This window comes from Periplaneta americana, chromosome 3, assembly GCF_040183065.1.
Source record: "Periplaneta americana isolate PAMFEO1 chromosome 3, P.americana_PAMFEO1_priV1, whole genome shotgun sequence".
Classification (NCBI taxonomy): Eukaryota; Metazoa; Arthropoda; class Insecta; order Blattodea; family Blattidae; genus Periplaneta; species Periplaneta americana.
The window spans coordinates 121,622,185-121,645,275 of record NC_091119.1 but is presented as its reverse complement, the minus strand read 5'-3'; the positions used below and the strand labels follow the sequence as shown (position 1 = coordinate 121,645,275).

At 34.4% G+C, this 23,091-nt stretch overlaps 1 protein-coding gene across 2 annotated transcripts in view; it reads right to left on the bottom strand.

Annotated features, from left to right (window-relative positions):
- Window positions 1–549: 549 nt before the first annotated feature.
- Window positions 550–23,091, bottom strand: part of Sclp (leucine rich repeat containing protein 20 sclp) — a 54,944-nt gene continuing 32,402 nt past the window's right edge. For both annotated transcript variants that reach the window (XM_069821487.1, XM_069821488.1), the window contains exons 2-4: window positions 13,109–13,252; window positions 7,119–7,286; window positions 550–5,545 (exon numbers count right to left, since the gene is read on the bottom strand). In XM_069821487.1, the coding sequence (XP_069677588.1) occupies window positions 5,382–5,545; window positions 7,119–7,286; window positions 13,109–13,252 (476 nt within the window). In that variant the 3' untranslated portion in view covers window positions 550–5,381. The remainder of the gene's footprint in view (window positions 5,546–7,118; window positions 7,287–13,108; window positions 13,253–23,091) is intronic.

Below are 23,091 nucleotides of genomic sequence, written 5' to 3'. Positions count from 1 at the left end.
TATTATTATTATTATTATTATTATTATTATAAGTACAGATGTAAAATCATAGATCTTAAAAATTTGGTTTTCAGTTTGCAGTTAAACATTTTTCCTTTTCATACCAGACATTCCTAAGAATTTATATGTTGCATTAAGTATTCATTTTACATTAAAAATGTGGAATGATTGCAACTTTCAATGAAATTAAGATATTAAATTCATTAAGTTCTTATGATTGTGCAAAATTAACTTATTAAACTCAGCTCTAAGATGGTTAGCTATAATGAGAATAGGTAGGCCTACACAAAATTCTGGCATGTATTGACACTATGATGTAAATTTCATTTAGGAGGCACTTTAGCTCTGAAAATCATTTATATGTGATTCGATGCTCTATATATTTTCGGAATAATCATGGTGACTAAGGCACGTGATGTAAACAAAAAGGATTCAGGTTTTGCAGGAAAGGGAGTAAAGTTTATGAAAGAAAAATGTATTCAGCATACTTTATAGTATAGTGCGGCAGATAGTGAGGGAACAAAGAAAGGTTGAAATTAAATGTGCATACACAATTTTAAATACGATACGTGTTTAAAGATAAACACAATTACATACAAAAGAAATAAAAAGAACACATATTTGAGTATCCAATGATTTGTCATTAACTAGTTTTATTGTGGCAGGGTGGCCATTTTTATTAAAATAATACTCTTAATCACTTTTTAACCACTTGTTTTTCAATACAAAATATTGTATTTGTTGTCCACAGATATACCCAAATACAATCAATGTAAAATTATTGTGCTTTTAATCTGGATATTGAAAACTATGATTTTAGATCTGTGAAAAAAGATTGACTGTTACAAGCACCAAATACAACATGACTTATAATAGGACATAATTTTTAGCACAACACAAATGTAAAAAGCTATTTATAGTAAAGTTATATGTGCAATAATTTGTAATAAGTACTGCTACAGTGTCCTTGTGAAAGACATGTCTCAGTTAAACTATGTGAGCAATTTCATTATAAAGATACAGATTATTAATTATTAAAATATACAAACATTTAATCGTAAGAGACGAACATCTAAGAAAAAGAAGCAGGTATAAATATACGGTGAAAGATAAGTTAAAAGGATTTAAAAATGTATCCACATTTATTATAATATAGTACATTTTGTATACTTTTAGAAGGAATAAAAAAGTTTATTTTGTATGTTAACAAAACCTATTTGTCTTTACAATCTGGACTATTTATGATTACCTGAAATTTACATATTATTGTTTATATCAGGTAATAATAACAATGGTATTGGTATTGTAAGTAATTACATCTTAAATGACTGAAAGTACAATACTGTTTGTAGAAGCAGAATTTAAAACAGATTAATTTCTATTTGACAAACACTGTTTTGGGGAATACATCACAACTTTAAATATTTATTTTCGTATTATCATATAAGGCAATTGCCGTTTATAAATACTTGTTATCATTTTACAGCAGACAGAAAACTTACGAGGTCTATGTATTGTAAGGCAATGGCATCGTTACACAGGTAATAGTTTTTGTCTTGTTTTTTTACAATGATACATTTTGCCACATCTGACGAATAAGAAATTATGGACCCCTGTGGATTTTAAGTTTCAAAATTAGTTTGACATTCTCAAAAGTCAGGGAACTAATATCCATGTTCAGAATTGTGACTAGCAGTTTACTTGTGGTAACCACTGAAAATAGTGCAAATAATGCCACTTTCAACATCAGTTACATTAAGGATATTTCATTATACTTCCCAGAAAATTAATTCATCTACGAGTCGACAAGCTACAAATTATTTTTTCACTAAATTTCCGAGCTGGTTTATTACCAATCTGATAATTTTGTTGTATTTGAAATATCACAAATATAAGTTTCAGTAGAATTTTATATCATATTTTCTTTTTTTATGACTTGTAAACAATAATGGCTTTTCCATTGAATGTAATTTTCTCAAAATTTAATACAGATACCACAATGTGAAAGAAACTAGAAAACAGAGATATTTCTTAAAGTGTCTGACGTTTTCTGTTGAACTGTACTGACAAAGTCAAGATGATATCTGTACTGATGTCTGTACCAATGTATATGTGCATATACATATACACTTCTTGTAAAGTTGTCAGACACAGTTCATTTAACCAGTGTTTATAAACCATTTGCAACATTATTAAAAATAATATTTCACAAACTGCGAGTAACTACACTACACATGTTTTGAGTTTATCACATCAATTCTGTGCCATTGGTATTATGAATTGACAATGTGATTTGTAAGGGAACGGCACACCCTTCATTAAATGCTGAGCCACATACAAACTCATCTTCGTTATATTATTTCGGGAACACAAATTTATCCATACCTCAGTAAGTCTCGCTACTTTAACACTTACAGATAGTTTCGACTAGTCATGACAAAACTTCGTGACAAACCAAAAGGTGTACGACAGCTCATTTATCTGAATCTATATGTACAGAGATTGGTGTTTCATCCCCACGTGTATATCTATATTTACATAATAAGTAGTAGAGTCAACCTAATACTGCACAACCTGATCTTCAGGGTATACACCTCACCAGTAAACATTGTGATATTACACATATATTTTCATCTTTCACTGAATACAAAAGATTGTCGTGCCATGTATTATAAATACATTTTGATAGTTTTTAGTACTTCAGTGCTTCAAACACTCTGCTTTCGTGCTGTTAATAGACTCATGTAAGGCTGGTGAATATTAACAATGATTTACATTGTTGAGTATTTAGAGGGGTCGTGTGCAAACAATTTGGGAGGAACTTATCCCTTTCACAGGCTCAATATTGCACTTTTCTGGTGGAGTATCACCTACTTGCACAAAATTGTTAATCTTTATTCTAACAGTCTATTATTTAATAATAAAAACACTGTTATAACAACAACAATAATAATAATAATATTTTATTGATAAAAAATGTCAAATAGTGTAAAATACGTATATGAGCAACACGATTTAGCTCGACACATTCACACAATGTCAACATCGCTACACTTCTCACTGGAAACCCAATTACAGACAATAATGTCACTTGATTGCCTTTGCACAAGACGATTAAGAAACTTCCTATACCCTTCGGATAATGATAAAGTAAAGGTACCGGTAAATGTTTACATTGCAATTTTAAACTCTAAACGCATTTCTATGTCAAAAAATTTTTACTGTCATAAAATTTGTTTTCAAATCATGAGTTAAAAGAATGGAAATGAGCATTAGGTACGTAATTTATGTACATGAGTATATAAATACAAACACATGCGAAATATATATTACATGTATGTCACATACATAATGAGAAATAAGACAAACAATTTCGCCTAAGAGATCATATGCCAGATTTCAATTTTACTCTTATTGTAGCGACAAAATTATGATGACTTTTAAAATCAAGTGCCAGCTGTTTCATCTTTTAGAAGTGATTGTTTTCATAGCATACTCTTTGTTTCCTACTTATTAACTGATTGTACAGAATTGTTGCCTAGGTAGTAAAGGTAGTTGGTCTAGTCCTTGTACATGTTTTGAAGTTGCACAGAAAATGGGATAGAGATTTCATGTTTTACTAATCTCACCATATGGTAGAAGTGAGTTTACATCACCAAATTCGGTTCCAAAGAAAAAGTTTCCTTGCTGAGTCTAGACAAATACCTATCTGCTTCCCCATGAAATTATTCATTTACATGCTAAATATAATTCAAATTTGTGTCATAACTTTGGGAGAAAAAAAGAGGAAACTTATTTTTGCTTATTTGTTTTTCTTTTACTACAAGGTTTTGTATGATTCTTATTTATTTAGAAATCATTTTGTTACATATGAAATAAGTGTGATAAAATTTGGATAGCAATTAATTACTTTTATTTTAGTGACAGTTCATAATCACCATCACTATGAACAAATTCTTGATCAAGTATTGGACTTCGCAATTCTGTGATACTGGTATTTCGTAGTCCCACATTTTGATATTGCTTCACATTTAATTCTAGGGCCAATCCATGCTTCCTGTAATCGTATGAATTATCATTTAAACTAAATATCAGTACTTCCAATTATCCAATTGGTTTAGACTATCTGCGTATCTTAATTTAACATAGTATCTTGTAATCAACGATATAGATCTTAAAATTTAATTTCGGCTGTCTACAGCTAATCTACTTTCAACTATTTCATTCGTCATTTAAGTTTCACTTCTATATAGCATAAAGAGTACTGTCTTGTTTTATAGAATTAAATTTGATTTCTTTTTTTACATACTTTTGCATTCCTTTCACAGTATAAAAATATCATTTAATTTATCAATTCAATGTATACAGTGGCCAATGCAAGACAAGAATAATCGTGAATCTTCAGGTTTTAAACAAATGAAGAAATAATTAAAGATTTAAAATCTAATAAATCTCTCAATAAAATAAAAATATGTAACTGGTTAGCATACATAATAAGAATGGACGGTAACAGAATTCCATATAGATTAGACTAGACTGTATAATACAGACAGAATGCCGGCGTTTTACGCTGGCAACCCCTGTTCGAATACTATGGTGGACAAAGACTGTTCTTTTTGGTAGGATTTCGCTGGATACTCTCGTCTCTCCTACTAGATTTCCACTATTTCTCCATTAATAATCATCATTTGGTGTTATATAGTAGTATGCCTATCATGGTGCATTAAAGGCAATGCTACTGCAGTGGAAAAAATAACTACAGATTTGACGCGTAACTTCTAGATAGGGATCCGTGAGTAAATGACATGGAGTCAAGTACCTGCCATTGGACAAAAAGAAAATACAGCAGCAAATCCGTAGGTGGACCATTAAACCGATGAAAGAAGCTAAAAATTTTAATTAAGCATCTCTTTCAACCAATTTATTATGAAGAATTAATTTATATCGTATACTGGGGATTTTTTACGGAATGCTATGCAATTAATATAAAACCAACTAATATAACTCCTGAACGAAATCTTTAGACTTCAAAGAGTTATGCAGCCAATTCTGTTAGCGTAGGTATAATAAAAGTAATCCAACATAGGATATTATGGACTATATGTGAGACACAAGCAATTTTTATTCCAAAGAGTGCAAGCATGCTGATTTGATAAAAGAATTAGTTAAGAACAGTTCCTGCTGAATTCTTAAACGACATTTCCATTCCCGTATGAATCAGTTTGTGCAAAGGTGATGACAAGTGCTGTAATGAGGCCCCCGCATCCCTGTGGGAAGACGTGTTGTTTGGTGGCTGCATGGCTGGACCCGCGTCCAGCCTGCCGCACGTACTGGCCGTGGGCTGGCCCAAGTGACTCCGACGGTGTTCAGACGCAGAGACGCTACACGGTCAAGTCCTCCCAGTCCTCGATCTGCCGCGCACTCACGCGTATCCGCAATGTCGTCACGGTCTGCAGGGCATCGTGGCAGCGTGCACTCAGGGGATTCTCTTGCAGGTCCACCTCCTGCAGTGATGGCGCCTCCTGTAATCGCTCCACCTCAACATCTGAAAGTCACATTCTTCTTTGAAATTCATCAAATATCTATGCGTTTATATGTCCACTGCTTCTTTTCCGGCCATTATGTAACGCAACGACTAAAGATCAGCTATTTAACCCTCACACTGTGGAAGTTTTAATTTATATCCATCTAAAAAAGTATATGCCAGATCTAGAAAAAGCTCAGTATGGACTTAAGCCAGATCTGATATTGGAAATACAAATAGGTACCATTTCGAAAGTTGATATTATTAGACAAATCTAACCATACTATGCTTCTTGTGTTCTATTATTAATCCTATAATAATAAAAAATTTAGATAATTTAAACAGATAGTTTAACTTTTTTTGTTAAAGTTTTAATTGGAATATATGAAAAAAAAATGAAATTAAATAATATAAATATAACACAAAAGAAAATATATACCCATATTCAGTTATTTCATTTATGTATGTCTTTTGAAAAATAGCTCGAGAAAATAAAATGTAACTAGGGACAGTAGGAGCTAAAAGAAACGCGAGTTCAGGTTGTGACTGGGTAAGGGGCAACAAAGACAAGAGCAGCACGGTGATAGCCTACTACCTTATCAGTTCCATAGTTGTGCTACTACACATTTAAAATTTGTTGCTCTTAGTTTCACATTGTTTTCTTCATGGTATTTTCTGTTTCACTTGTATTAGTTCGTGCTTAGTAGCATGTTATAGAAACGCTTACAACAATGGACTTGCCGATGTGTACACGAAAATAAGTTGTATCAATATTAATGTTTTGGAAAAAGTAGTACATACGTAACAGGCAAGTAGTGGGAATGATTAATATTAGAGGAAAAAAATTCGCTCCGGTGCCGGGGATTGAACCCGGGTCCCAGGCGCTCTCACCATTGAGCTACGCCGAAGTCCAATCCACAGCACCGGATCGAGCCCCCTCTCCTCCAGTGTTTTTCCCTTTGTGGACCAAAAAAATAATAATCTTTAGTAAATTCTTCTAGCAATAGTGCATATTTCTGTACAGATTACTGTGGAATCCCGGCCACCAAGTCACTCAACTGAGTGCGCTCCTTGTATAATGGCAGTTGACTTAATAAAATGTCAACATTACATGTCCAACTTGGAGTCAGGCCACAAAGGAAAAAACACTGGAGGAGGGGAGTTCGATCCGGTGCTGTGGATTCAACTTCGGCGTAGCTCAATGGTGAGAGTGCTTGGTACGTAGAACCAAGGACCCGGGTTCTATCCCCGGCGCCAGAACGAATTTTTCTCCTCTAATATTAATTATTACCATAACAGATATATTCTGTAGGACCAAAAAACAATCATCTTTAAGTAGTGGGAATTTTAGCTGCATTCCTTACGCAAGCCATCTCTCCTGCTCTTAAGTAGATAAGCAACGCCACTCACAATGCGATAGGCTCCGGTGCTGTTCTCGGCTAGTTTTTTTTTTATTATTGGAGTTGAATGTTGCGGGAAAGATTTCTTTCCGTTTAATTCTGTTTTCTCTATTATTTTCATTATTCCATAAACCAGGATATCACTTTAGATACATGTTTCGTTGCGTAACACAATCATGTAACGTGGGACGTACCGACAATGTGGTTGTTCTGGGCCTGCAGATGCGACAGCTTCGGCATCTTGTAGACGACATGTGGTAGAGCGATGTACGCATTGTGAGAGATGTCGAGCCGCTCCAGCTCTGCCAGGTCGGCCAACTCCTCCGGTAGTTTGCTCATCTGGTTGTGAGACAGATTCAGATCTGAAAAATTAACATAAAATAACTTATCCTACAAGGAATCTATTATCACATACAGTATGCTTCTGTTACAAATTTGTCTGCCAAACCCGACATTGGTTAGCAGTTCCATGATACGACTATCGACGTAAGAACTAATGGTGATGGTATCATCATGCTGATACCTATAAGAGTTTCCGTTTTCTGTATAATAATAATAATAATAATAATAATAATAATAATAATAATAATAATAATAATAATAATAATAATAATAACAACAATAATAATACAGTAGAACATAGATTATCCGAAATAATTGGGGACGGGGGTGTTCGGATAACTGATTTTTCGGATAACCGATCATTTACGAAACCAAATTGTACCGGTGTCATAGGAGTAGTATGAAACAAAGAAACCCTGAAATTAAACACAAAACTGTACACACAGTATATATTTTGTATCACACGTCTTACAAATAACACAGAGAACTGACTAGCTTAGTTTGACAAGTTCAAAATGGACATTAAAGTAGCTTACAGTTTAGTAAAAGAAGTAATTTTTTTTTATTTTGTTTATTATTATTATTATTATTATTATTATTATTATTTTTTTTTTTTGCTTCAGAGCTGAGACGCGTTTTCCCCCCGCTAAATCTCGCAAATAGCGCTAGCCAAACGTACATGGCGCGCGCGCAAAATTTGAATTTGTTGACTGGAACGCTTTCGGTTAACCGATGTTTGCAAGATGAATTCTCAGGTGCATCTTCGGAGCAGTACATGATAAAGGGCTGTGGAGACGAAGATACACTCATGAAATCTATAGTCTTTATAATGAACCAGACATAATAACATGCATTAAAATCAACAAATTAAGATGGGTCGGTCATCTCATGAGAATGGAGAAGGATCGCCTAACAAGGAAACTGTTAATGGTTAAGTCGGATGGACTGAGAAGAGGTAGAAGGCCAAAACTAAGATGGGAGGAAGGAATTGAAAGTGATTGTAAAACCCTGGGTATAGCGAATTTAAAAATGCTGGCAATAAATAGAGAGACAGTGTGGTCGGCATCACGCTCTGGCCGCTTTTTACCCCGGGAATGACTCGATATTCAATTTCACAAGAGGCTGAGTGGACCCTCGGGCAACTCTGAAAATTTTGGTAACGAGAAAAATCCAGTCAATAGTCAGTTGCTCTATCAACTGACAAGTGAGCTATACAGCCGCCTTAATCTAATCCCCATTTTTGGTCACTGGGGACAGGGAGGTTAAGGCTTCCGCCTTTTATGGATAATCGACGTTAGTAGCAGTAGAAATGTCTTTAGCCACAACGAAATGTCCCTGGCACTCAGTTATGTTTAGAAGCTGAGTAAGCCCCAGGCCATAGTATGGTCGGAAGGATTATATCAATGGAGGGAATTCATTCATAACTTCATTGGGAATCGAACCCACGACCTTCAAGCTTGCAGCGTTACGCCTTAATCACGTTTTAATAGCGACACTACCGCGGGCCCATTAGTCTAATGCAGATTATAATTAATTGATGTTAAAATATTGGTTCGGTCACTGGCTGAGAAGAAACTGACTACTGAAGGATGCACTGGGAAGAATGGTGAACGGGAGAAAAGTTCGGTGCAGAAGAAGATATCAGATGATAGACGACATTAAGATACATGGATCATAAGCGGAGACTAAGAGGAAGGTAGAACATAGGAAAGATTGGAGAATGCTAGATATGCAGTGAAAGACCTGCCCTTGGGCAGAAAACTATGAATAAATTATGTTAAAATAGCCCAAAACATCTGTGTACGAGTTTATGACTGACTTCTGAAGGTGTATTATAATAGTTAAATTATTGCAGACCATAGAACTTTAATAATTCTGTGAAGTTGTCCTTACCAAGGTCCGTTGATTGTCAATAATAATTTTATTGCAAATATTAACAGCTGTTCGACAGAGACATGTAGGGCCGTATTCATAGACATTCTTAGCGCGGGCTTCCGGTGGATGATCAGCGAACTAACGTTTTTCTTATTCATAAACCGGTTTTAGCGATATGATATGATTGATATGATATGATATGATATGATATGATATGATATGATATGATATGATATGATATGATATGAAGTCGATAGCCGGGGCTAGTAGCACGCTCGTACGCGAGCTAGCGAAATGTCTATGAATAGCACCCATAGAAACCTTGGTCCTTGGGAATACTACTATACAATGAAGCATTTTAAAAGAAAAACGCCTGCAAATGAGTGTTTAGACTTCCCGCTAACAGAAGTGGCAGAGATGTTGCCGCATACGCACGGCGTTCATTAGTATCACGAAAGAAATGTTTGAATGTGGAGCAATTTTATTCTCCACATGCGTAGCCGAATATTTTTGTACAATGTTGACGTCCACACATACTCAAAATTCGCTATTCGAATACAATCATACATGACCGGCGGAAAAAGCAAATATTTGTGTAAGATTGAGACGCTTATGGTACATACATACATACATACATAAGTGTTCTGCCCTTGGGCAGATCTTTCACTGCAAACCCAGCATACTCCAATCTTTCCTATTTTTTGCTTTCCTCTTAGTCTCCGCATATGATCCACATATCTTAATATCATCTGATATCTTTTTCTGCCCCGAACTCTCTTCCCGTTCACCATTCCTTCCAATGCATCCTTCAGTGGGCAGTTTCTTCTCAGTCAGTGATCTAACCAATTCCTTTTTCTCTTTATGATCAGTTTCAGCATCATTCTTACTTCACCCACTCTTTCCAACACAACTTCATTTCTTATTCTGTCTGTGCACTTCACACGTTCCAGTCTTCTCCATATCCACATTTCAAGTGCTTCTATTCGTTTCTCTTCATTTCGTCGTAATATCCATGTTTCTTTCTATGTTTAGCAACAGGAAGCTACCGCATTTATCCTTCCCCCCCCCCCAAAAAAAAACTGCAAACGTGGTGAATGGTATCGTTGCGTAAATGTCGAGCAAGATAGGCTCAGGCTTAAAATAATTAAATACCTACGTAACAATTCTCAATGCAGTAATACGAGTATATTCCGACTTTGAAAGTATGGTTTGTTATAGATGTGTGGCGGGAACGACATGTTGGCTAACCGTCAAGAGAATTTGGCAACTTTTGTAGAATGTTGTCACTTCAAATAAGCGAACCTAAAATTGTGAAAAGGGATACGAAATGGAGACAGACAATTCCAGCAAAGTCAGAATAACAATAACACTTCGATTTTTTTTATCAGAGGTGACAGCTACGGAAGTTTACATTTTGTATTTAAGATTTCTTCACACCTTATATCATTCATTGATTGTTCCTGAAATATGTAAAACAATATTGCCGAAGTGTTGAATGACACAATAAAAGTAAGAAAGATTTAAACATATTTAGTATAGTTTATTGAGTATTAAACATAATACAGAGTTCGTAAACTAAAGCATACTTCTTCAGAAATTCCACGAAGTTTATCTCGTAACGCCAAGACAATGGGAGATAATTTCCAGTGTACTTTTCATCAGACAGAAGTCGAGCAGGAATACTCTAGTCGCATAACTTAAAAGTGGAACGAGGATTTTAAAGTGCATTGTGTATGTGAAATCAATAAAAACAAAATAAATATTTGTAAATGAGTAAACATTTTATTTTTTATTTTTTTACTTCTGTGTTCAATGTAGTAGTACAATGGTATACTAGGACAAAAAAACTTTGCATGAAGCAAACCAGCTGGGCTGAAAGATTTCATCTGCACCAGTTCCATATTTCTGAGATTGTTTTTTTTTTCAAACCATTTGAAACGATTCCATGAGTGATTTTTCAAATTCTGCATTGATACAGTCAAAATTAATTCTTTCGTGAATTCTCTAACATTCGTCCGCTAATGCATTTCTATTTTTATGGTTTTCGTTTGTTGAATCCCATAGACAGCAGATATACACCAACATGTTCTCAGACTATTATTCGTCCATTTTGATGTGCGTTAAAAATCGACATTTTGAAGAATATTGTCCGTTATTCATATACAATGTTAAATATTCGTGTACTAATACGAACATCTTATTCAAGCTTGCGTGATTCATAGCGACCATTGAATAGTCGTGTACGAATAACGCATGTATGGAGCTGCGTTTAGTTAATCGTATAACACTGACAATAAGAGAAATTTATTCAGCATTTTGAAAATGTTCAACCGTAAATTGTATTTATGTTCTGATTCTTTAATCATCCCTCTCAAAACTGGGAGACATGTTACAGACAGTATCATTACTAATGAAAATCAAATGTAAAGCTTAAACAAGAAAGCTGTGAAAAAATATGAAGAAGATATATTGTGAAATGAAAAATTACCGTATATTTTTTAATACCCCATGGTGGTGGTAATAATCATGATAGTGATGGTGGTGGTATTGGTACTAGCGGTGGTGGTGTTGGTGGTGGCTGCGATACAATGAGAATATCACGGTAATCTGTAGGATCAAAATACAGTAAGTCGCCATTATTTTAGATAATAATTTGTACATATCGTCTGAGTGATAAAACTGGCCTGGCCGAAGAACGAGCATTCCGGATAATCCTGTATAAAATAAATACGGCGGTAGTATAAACGTTCCAAGCAGCGCACAAGCAAAGTCACGTTAAATTTATAGCACGTCGGCCAAGTGCGCAGTACACTCACAGTGTTTGGGGCGGCAGCTGGAGGGGGAGGACATTACGCGTTTAGTTTCCAGGAAGTTAGAAACAAGGACTGTTCAAAAGTTCAAACTGCTATTGTAGGGAGGGAAGGGGGAACGGAGGCACGTGGCCGCCTGCCACACTGCGCACGAATTCTGCGCATATAGGTGGTTGATGGTTTATTTAGACATTTGCGAAATATTTCTTTAGTTGGGATTTTGCCCGGGTTCTGGGAATTTCGCCAACAAAGGAGGGAAATGTAATGCGCAGATTTCTTTGGGGGCAATGGACGTGCTGGTAATTAGAGCTTAGAAAGAGCACCGGAAGAAAAGAATGCTGCTCCATGCGGGTGACACATGTATGTTTAATTCTGAACATGTCCTTGTGATACAAATATCTCTCTTTGAAAAGAAAAATACTACAAAAATGAATGGGTTGACGTGTAAATGTTATATAGCTATAATGACATTTAATTTAAGGCAAAATTTAAAGTGTCAAGTGTTATGGAGAAAAATGGAGCGTGTGAAGTGGACAGACAATAAGAAATGAAGTTGTGTTGGAAAGAGTGGGTGAAGAAACAATGATGCTGAAACTGATCAGAAAGAGGAAAAGGAATTGGTTGAGTCACTGGCTGAGAAGAAATTGCCTACTGAAGGATGAACTGGAAGGAATGGTGAACGGGAGAAGAGTTCGGGGCAGAAGAAGATATCAGATGATAGACGACATTAAGATACTAGAATGTGGATCACATGCGGAGACTAAGAGGAAAGTACAAAACAGGAAAGATTGGAGAATGCTGGGTTTGCAGTGAAAAACCTGCCCATGGGCAGAACACTTTGTATGTATGTATGTATGTATGTATGTATACCAGTGTTGTCAGGAAGTTTTCTTGTATGTTCTGCCACTGGAACACTCAGGCTACATGAGGGATTTACATGATTACCCTCACCGTAAAAATGCTACAGTGCAATGTTCCTCCTTTGCTACTACACCGGTGATGATAATGATTGTTATTTATGGAGTACTGGTGAAATTATCACTGAGCAAGCAATCTTCTGTACAGAAACTCCGTACTAAGATTACATTTTCTAATTAATGACGTTAACAGTTGAACACTGATGCATATAGAGAAAAGTTATTGGACGGGGCACCAACCTGTGATGAGCGAGAACTTGACGGCGAACTTTGGCGGTATCTTGGTAATCACGTTGCTAGACAGATTGCAGCCTTTGAGAGCCGTGTGGCGCATCAGGTGGTACACAGCGTCTGGCACCTGCATTAGCTGGCACTCCGACAGATCTGCAAAAAGGACCGCAATTAACAAAGGAACATCAAGTTGCGACACAATGAAAATGTATAAATCACAAAGCGCAAACTTGCATTGACTTGCCAACTGAAGCACATAAAATGCGCAATTATATAACGCGCTAAGCATTGTGCAATGATGTAGAAGAATTAATATTATTATGATGTACTGAATACATATGATATTTAAGTGCAGGAATTCTGCGTTACCATATGATGAAGAAAGGATAGAACAGAGGAGATTCGATCCGGCATCGGTACTGGAATCCGGTATGGCTTAATGGATAAGGCGTCAGCACGTAAAGCTGAAATCCCGGGTTCGGGTCTCGGTACAGGAGAGAATTTTTCTCTGTTCTATCCATCCTTCATCATAAGAATTACAGTAGTTAGGCCTAAAATTGATGACGTCCTTTCAACATTTTCCAGCAAATATAAATTATGTCAACTATAGTTTCATAACCATCAGTATAACGAAAAGCGGATTCTCGTAATAACTTAACAGTTCTCACAAAATTCAACGGATTCTTTGTTTATTTTCTGAAAAATGAATATTTACTAGATATAATCAGTAGACACGGTAAATAAGAATTTTAAGCGTTACAATAAAGCTACGGTTTGTTTACGGCGATCATCGCCGAACGCACATCGCCGGCGAATATAAACGCTGGCAATGATTGTCAGGAAGTGGTTTCTTTATCAGAGTACATCGCTATCAATTCTCATTTGTTTTGCTGCCATAACTCGATTCAATATTTCTACACGGCCTTCTCTGAATATCGATTATTGAACATTTATGCGGCTATGTGCGTCCTGAATTTGCTTTAGAAGCAACCTCCAGCGTTCTGCGTCGCGTCCAACGATCTACGTCGGCGATCATCGCTGTAAAGAAACCGTGCGCATTTATTTAACTGCTAGCAACTCCAAGCGATAATCGCCAGCGATGTGCACCCGGCGATGATCACCGTAAACAAACCACAGCTTAAAAGTAAAGTAAACTTCATGACATGACTTAAGATTGCATTGTTAATGAAATACTATTATTAAAAACATATATATATATATATATATATATATATATATATAGCCAATGTATTTGTTTAGGTGGTAATCTATTTAAATTAAAATTCCAGGTAAAGCTCTTTGTTTAGTGCCAATAAAATATTTTAATAAGAGATAAAATGTTTTAAGTTTTTCTTTTTTTTTTTACTTTGTAACCACCGAAACGTGAGAAAGATAATATCAACACTTATTCAATAACTAGTGAAAAAATTGCATCACAAATAAAAATTATTTTTGTAAAAATGTAATCACCGGTTCGGCTTCACACTGTATTTTACATTGTCAACGATACTCTAAACTCTTGAAATAGGAAAAAGTAGTCAAATACATAGTTTTTAATTTTTCAATATAGGTACAAAAAATTAGAAAACATTTGAAATGTGAAAAAAGATAATAGTACAAACATTTACAATAACGTAGTCAAAAAGTAGTATATCGGGGAATCATACTTTGGGTAATCGATTATTTAAGGCAGGACCCACAAATTTCTAAGATTTAAGAAATCGTTTTATACAAGAACTAGTGGCTTGTGCAGCAAATGCAGCTGCAAACTAAGTTCGTTAGACGTTCAAATAAAAATTTTTCAGGTTTATTTTCAATGAAGAATACTTGTCTTTTTGATAGTTATTTGCTTCCATAATAATGAAACATACTCCCTCTGAGTGGATTTTTTTAGGCCAAATACTTTTTCAAGAACATATCCGACTTCAGTTTTAGAGTTTCAACGCGAAAACGCAAGTATCAATGTCAGGACGATAGCAGTAGCTATTTCAGGTCATTGTGGATTGTAGGCAAAAGTAAAAAAAATGTCAGGTTTGCTAAGCTTTCGAACAATAGCATTTTCGTATAGCTGCTGCATGTAGAACTTGAAATGTAGAGCGTAAAATCATTTTATCCTACTAAGAGATCATGCTGAAATGATCTGGAGACTACAAAATTTTCTAGGCCTCTTATTTTATCAGTAAGTAATACCTTTTGATCTTTCCTTAGGAACTGTAATTTTTACGCTCTCTCGAGCCAATACTGAAGACAATGACATATATCAATATCTACACTACACCGCCATTAAGTATATGAAAAAGACCCAACCCCACTGGGTTAATAAGTATAAAAATATTCGATTTTTAATAACAATATTATTATCTTACTTACGTTTTGTAGTTATATATAGCAGCCACTCAGTAAATTATAGAAATGAAGATCTAAATTAAGATATTCTCTACATTTACTTACATAACCTCAAAACGTTTCACTTTCATGTCATCAATATAGCATCAATATTATGTACAATTAATGAAAAATAGATCCATCATGATATTAACTATAATAATATTTAATTTCTAATGGTAATAATATCATCAAACCACCTCAAGTTTCGCAGAATTTAATATCCAATACACAGCTGTACTCAGAAAATTATACACTGCAGAATCAGTTTTTAATAACAAATTGAATTGAGCTCTAAATATGTCGGCAATCCTGCAGGTCATGGCCTTCGTGTAATAGCCTATTGTTTATTGTAGTGTGTGTTTCGTTCTGAAATCCGATCAAGTCGGCCGTGATTCAATAAAATTAAACTGACAACAGATGGATTTTGTAAAATAGGAAAATTATGTAGGAAAATTGACATTTCACTGAAAACTACTATTTTTCCGAAAAACTTTGGGTTCCAAGCTTCAAAATGAGAGGTTATTTATTAAAATCCGGTCAGCCGTTTTCCCGTAATTTCCATTACCAGTTCAAAAAAAAAAAAAAAAAAAAGGAATATACTAGACCACTAACAGCCAGGGTGATCTTGGTGGTTGTTCTCCTCCACATGTTATCCGACACATGCCTAAGTAACTGGAAAACCACGGAAAACCCACAGTCAGGTTGGTCGGTCCGAGAATCGAACCACGGACCTCCCAAATGCTAGTCCCATGCGGAACGCAAGAGCCACTTCGTTGGATAACTTTATATTAAATACAACTTTAGTAAAAAAAAACATCATCTCTTCCAGGGTTTGTATAGCAATATTTATTAACTAATTACTATTTTTTATGTTTATCATACTTTTGAAATTTAAAATAATTATACTGGTATAATCTTTGTAACTTACAATGTAGGAATCACATTTCTTTGACGAATAACAAATATCATAACATATTAAAGAAAACACGAGTTAACAAATAAGAAAGAATGTTGTTGGAAAAATTCTTACTAAATTCCCCCGCCATTACGTTCGACTGTTAAAAATCAATTATCTATCGCTTTGCTAGCTGAGATACGAGGACAATCGCTTCGGTGCATCCTGCAAGTATAAATCTTCCGGCAGAGTGACATTTCAGCAGGGACGTGAGTTGCGAGGGTCGTGTGAACTGGGGGATAATAATACCCAGACCGAATTAAGCGCACAGGTGCGATGCAGGAAGGTGAGTGATCCTGATCCTGTCCCTAGCGCCAGGAATAGCCCGCACCACGTGCTGTCGCTTTGTGGGTCTTGCCAACACGGAAAACAAAGCGTGCATCTCTTTCAACACATTCCCTGCAGGAACAACCGCCCAACACGCTCGAGCGCGCTCTAACGAGATACATAATTCATTTCACGGCCGCCTTCCTATCGTGTTTCCTGGAGACGTGCATTCTCTTTTTTTTATCTCTATGGCAACAAAATTTCCATTTAATATTAAGAGAATAGCACGAAATAAAAGAAAAACTGTGTGAACAGTAATAAGCAATTTTTTTATCAAATTGTTTCGTGTTTTTAAGTTAAAGAACGTACCTATCTCTCAAGTAAGAGTAACCAAATATGTGGTTATTTCTTTTATTACTGTGCTGATTTTATACGAATATTAGGACTATTTCATGGACACTTTCCTTGGCTCGTTCTACATTGATATAATCCAATATGCCTGCACTAAAAATGGTATAGTTTTAAAGTAGTGTATACCAAGAAATTTGAAATTATGTGGTTCTTGACATTAAATAAACGCTCAAAAACAAACACAGTTTTCAAAAGAACATGTTTTATGTTATATTATGTTATGTTGTGTTATTACGTTATTAAATTTATTTACATCCCAGACACTTTGATACAGATATAAAATAAAATTACGAAAAGAACCATAAAAATCTACCGTGCTTTCCTAACGTTTCTATTTACTATATTCTTACCCTAACAAAAAAAAAACCTCTTCCTGTGTAGATTATTATCCAGCCTCGGATTCGGATTATAACATATGCAGGAGATAGGGGTACAATGCTCAGAAACGCAAATAGTTATTTTATTCAACTTTTGGGATAGGGGTGGTTGGTTAAATCAACGTTGAATGATTAAATGATTTGCTTTCAGATCCCTACTAAACACACTATCAATCAATCAATCAATCAATCAATCAATCAATCAAAGGACATTATGAAGCATGTCGACTCCACAAAACGCTTCCACTCTGTTCTGTCTTTTGCTAGTTCCTCCCAGTTGGTAATTCCCAATTTCATGCATTCCTTCTGAATTTCATCTTTCCATCTACTTCGAGGTCTTCCCAGTGGTCTTCTGTTGTTAAAGGTGTTCATATATATTTGATTTATGCTGCTGCAGTCATCCATACGTATAACATGTCCTGCCTAATTTAATCTTCTGGTCCGTATTAGGTTACATCTAAAATTGACGGTTGATTATAAAGTTTGTGAATAATCATTATTATGTCGAATTTTCCACTTGTTTTCAAGTGGGTAAAAAATTGACCAAAAAGTTTCCTCAACACTTTGTTTTCAAAAACCATTAATTTGTGTTTTTCCTTGTGTTAAACACACTATAGGCCTATTTTAATAATAATAATAATAATAATAATAATAATAATAATAATAATAATAATAATAATAATTACTGTTTTCAAAATGAATAAATTTAATAGTGTAGTATGTAGTGTATGTTGTTGTGTTTCCATGACAATTTAATCGTATCTACACAATCGCAGTAGAGTAATAAACACGTCATTATCTATTTACTCACACAGAAGAGTTTTAATTTTATGAGAATTACGACTCGTAAACGCCAGAACATGAGAGAATTCGAGCAGATAACTCTATCACAGCTGTTAAAAGCTTTATGTAGACCTACTGCATATATGCATCAAATGCCTGAGCGTTAACGGCGAGCAGCGACACAGAGTCTAGGTCTTTTTGTGCTCCTTCGCTTTTTATTGCTCAACCTTTCACGTGTTTCACATTTATTTCCGTCCATGAACCAACTTTCTACCATTATTAAATATATTCATTACTGGCCATTCTTTATGCCTTGCACTTCAAATAAAACATAATGTGCGCTTCTTTACACATTCGTGAATTTTTTAACCCTTAAATTGAAAGAAGTTTATGTCTCATACTCGTTTTTCTTAAACCGCGGCAGTCAACAGTGATCTTCAAATAATTAATTAGTACCTAATTATTTATTCAATCATTTCTTGACATTCTTGTATGACTCCATTAAACTTAAACGTATGTATGTTATTTATACTTTCAAATGCCTATTGTACAATATGGTCTGTCTTTGTGGCAGCCTGTTAATACAGGGAGATGTTATCGTTTAGATAATTAAATAATAAACAACTAACTCAATGTTGTATATCATTCTGTAATTTTGCTTCAGTTTATATTTTCATACCAATTTCTTTTGTTATTTTATTAAAATTAGAGCATAAATTAAAATGTATTCTGTAGGATACTTCGTCAATTTAAGGGTTAAGGAATCAATTTAGTTTAGAAAAATAAATAAAATGTGGAGCTCTGAATTAAATTTATTCTATTCAAATAAAGAACACTGTATACTGTTTAATGTAAAAAAAGAAGGAAAAAAAAAACAAATTTATGAATCCCAGAATATTTTCCCAGTCCTTAAATAATTTCTAATTTACCATTACTTAGGAAAATGGCTTTAAGATTTTGTCTACGTAGTATGTAGGCATCTTTAAAGTTAATATTGGTATATCGGAGTAAAGCGGATTGAAGGCATTTTGATCTATTTATGTATTTATTTACTTGGTTATTTAATGACGATGTAGGCCTATAACTACAAAGTTATTTAGCGTCGATGGAATTGATGATAGTGAGACGATATTTGGCGAGATGAGACCGAGGATTCGCCAGAGATTACCTGACAGTTGCCTTACGATTGGGGAAAACCTCGGAAAAACCCCAACCAGGTAATCAACTCAAGCGAGAATCGAACCCGCGCCCGAGCGCAACTCCGGATCGGCAGGCAAACGCCTTAGCCGACAGATCTACGCCGGTGGCTTTTTTATCTATGTAATGCATTATCTATGACACACTTCAATGCACTGCATTCATAACACACAGGTTCGAGAACTTACCACGCTTTATACACTTCACATATATTACTATTTGAAAGTAAATGTCTGATTTGAGCTAAAAAATTAAGTAATTGGTACCGAATATTATGTAATGGTCTAACTGACATATACGGTATGTGAGTATTTGTATAATTAATATATTGTGTCGCACATCATAAATAAACAAAAAAATAGTCGAGATATGCATAATAAAAATCGTATGTTTAATAATAATAATAATAATAATAATAATAATAATAATAATAATAATAATAATAATAATACCTACAGCTTGTACAAATAAATTTATCTCCGATGTTATAGTAATAATTAGACATATTAATTTCAAGTATGTGAGCGTATTTTCATGAATTTGTTTTTATATCCTCAACATAGATCCTGTTAACACATACATTAGAACGTATATCTAAGGTGATAGACGTAGACTCCTTTTTTGTGTTATGGTTTTGGATCCTTACACGGTTTCCATAGCGCTTGTTGCCAGAAGTAACTCTCAAGTTTTTCAGATTTAATTACTGCGTAATACACATTTTTTATAATGAATACTAATTACGCAATATAAATCTAAATATAGGGTAAAGGTTGGTAATATTGTGATAGTTCTTTTTCAGAATTTTTTACTGAGCGAGAGAAGGACCGGTTTTGTGCAGAAACTTGATCACGAACTTTGCCTCAATACGTTGACGCAAAAAACCGATCTTCCTCTCGCTCAGTAAAATTGTAATGAATTCTCAAAAGAACTATCACAATATTACTCACATCACAATATTACCAACATTTACCATATTGGAGGTTTGACATATTTAACCGTTGGAATAGTTTTCCTTGTCACTGTTGTCATGTTTCATATGTTAATGTACCGGTATATAGCTTATAGTCTAATGCTCATTACAGCATTATATTCCTAATATTAGGCATAGTAGAGAACGTAGGCAACAAATGCAGCTTCTAAAAAGTTTTACTTAACTATGGGCAGAATCTCCTACAACTTTTCACTTTAGACGTACACGAAAACCGAAACTTTTCGGGTCAATAAGGCGACCATACTGCCCTCTACAATTGATACGTTAAATAATAATGGGCGAGGACAGTTTTACAGACCGGAATTAAAGATATCAAAGATCACGTATTTCTCGTACGAGCGGATAAGGTCCCGTTAAGCAATAAAGTTTTAACAAAAGGCATTGCTCAGGAAATAGGACTCGGGAAACGTGACGACATTGCGATGACTTGATAAATACGTATCAAAATTCGCATAATGTTTCAGTGGCAGGATGATCTAATTGGTTGTAATACTTGAATCCGTCTCGCTTCGTAAACACGCTTATTAATTATGTCTAACTACCTGAAAAGTGAAACCTGGGCGCTGTACCAGTGTGTGGAGAATGTGGAGCTTTCTTGCTCATTGTAGATAATCATTAGGGTCTACTTTCGTTTTATTCGAGCCGTGAATCTGATATTACATATCCGGCCTACCCCAGGATATGCTAGTGGAATAATATTCAATACATCTCAAATTATCCTACCCAAGCTTTTATAAAAGGCGAATGGACTTTTTATTATTAATGTTAAACGAAAAAAATCAGAACAATATAGATACATAACATGAGGCGCTCAAAGTAATGACAGTATGAGGAGATGAATTTAAAGGCTGATTTTGAAACTGTTATATAAAATCAATTAAAGTAACACTTCCTGTACATGATGTATCTTCTTACGAGTACATTTTCCTACAGACAGAGCTTACTTTTTTAATTCTGATGATGATAATTATAATAAATATGAGCCAAACTGTAACTTAGCAACGCTCTGCATTTGTTCGACTACTTTTATAAGACGTTAAAATCAATTAGAACCATTCCAAAATGTAACAATAGAAGAAAAATCAATAATGAATGCGTGTACGCAAGAAGTCTGCTCATAAAAATTTGCCTCAATTCTATTGGTTCACAAATTTAAAATATGTTTACCTTCTTTTATTGTAGGCAAAATTACTTTAAATGCTGGCACTTAAGTGTCATACAGTTATTTTGTGCGTATAGCCGAAATGCGTAGCAAATTAATTTTTACTTAAGATTATTGTTGATAATATCACAAGAGATTTTAATTTTGTGGACAGAATGATACAAAGGAAATTAAAACTTCGCATGATATTTAATTAGATTATTTCGCAAATGAAATAAATAATTGATTAAGTAAAGGTAATAATGAATACAAGTATTTAACAATATATTTGATTTACTTACATAATTCATTCGCTGTCACGGCCAACTGCATTCGCAAAGAAAAAACGAAAACATATATTTAGGAATACCGCCAGCCATTTATTGTTAACAATTTACTCTAACTACACATGAATGATAGGAACAACGGAATAATGAAATAAAATTATTAATTTTATTATAAACACAATGAATTTTTAAAGATGAAAATTTAATTAATCATATACTGTACAATAAAGTGACATTCTGTGAAAATTAACTTATTGGTTGTGATTAATGCTGAGGAAATTGGTGTTGGTTGATTATTTGTGAGTTTATTGATAATCAGATTAACGCGCTACTCATTGATTTGCATGGACACACTATAATTTCAGTTGCCTCCTAAATACTTACGTAGCCTACCAACCAGAAAACAATTGCGAATCACCCGAGATAGGACAGAAGTGACAATATAAAACTGAAAATAATGCAGTGATAGATGACTGATTGATTGAAATTCAACAGATTCTTAAACTCCATTGGTGAACTGGCACCTCAGGGAAACAGTCAGTATAAATAATATTATCAAAGGGATCAATGTTATCGAGAAATGCAAGGAAAAAATATTCGATAAAGAAAAAAATCGATAAAACCGAAGGAAAAAAATAAACGAAAAAGAAAAATATTGCAATTACCTTAACATTTCATTTGCATTAAAAAAAAACTTTCAAAACAGGCAAGAGAGGAAACACATTATTACATGTTCAATTAACTAAATATTGTATAAATATTAGTCGAGAGTGGCAGTCTACACTCTGGATGAGAAAAGGCCTACTGCTGACGATTTTTTCATTAAATACTAGTCAAAGGGTCATTGTTAAATTGACCATATGGGCATCCAGAGATTATATTATCTGAAAATAGCATTATGAGACTTCACGACCATAAATATTATGTTTTGGTACATTCAAGTGCTGTATATTGTCAGCACAACATAATATTACTGCTGTTCCACGTGGTAAGAGTAAATATGAAGGGTACACGGGAAAAACGAACAATGTCACATTTTCATTAAGGGTGAGATAATGATCTATTTCAATATATTACTGCTAAATTTATTGGTGTTTCTACTTGAAATGAAGGAAATGATGGGTGTATCCGTGGTTTTAATTACTTTTGGTAAAAATAACACTAAAGTTTGTAGCAATAGAGTGAATTAGATAAT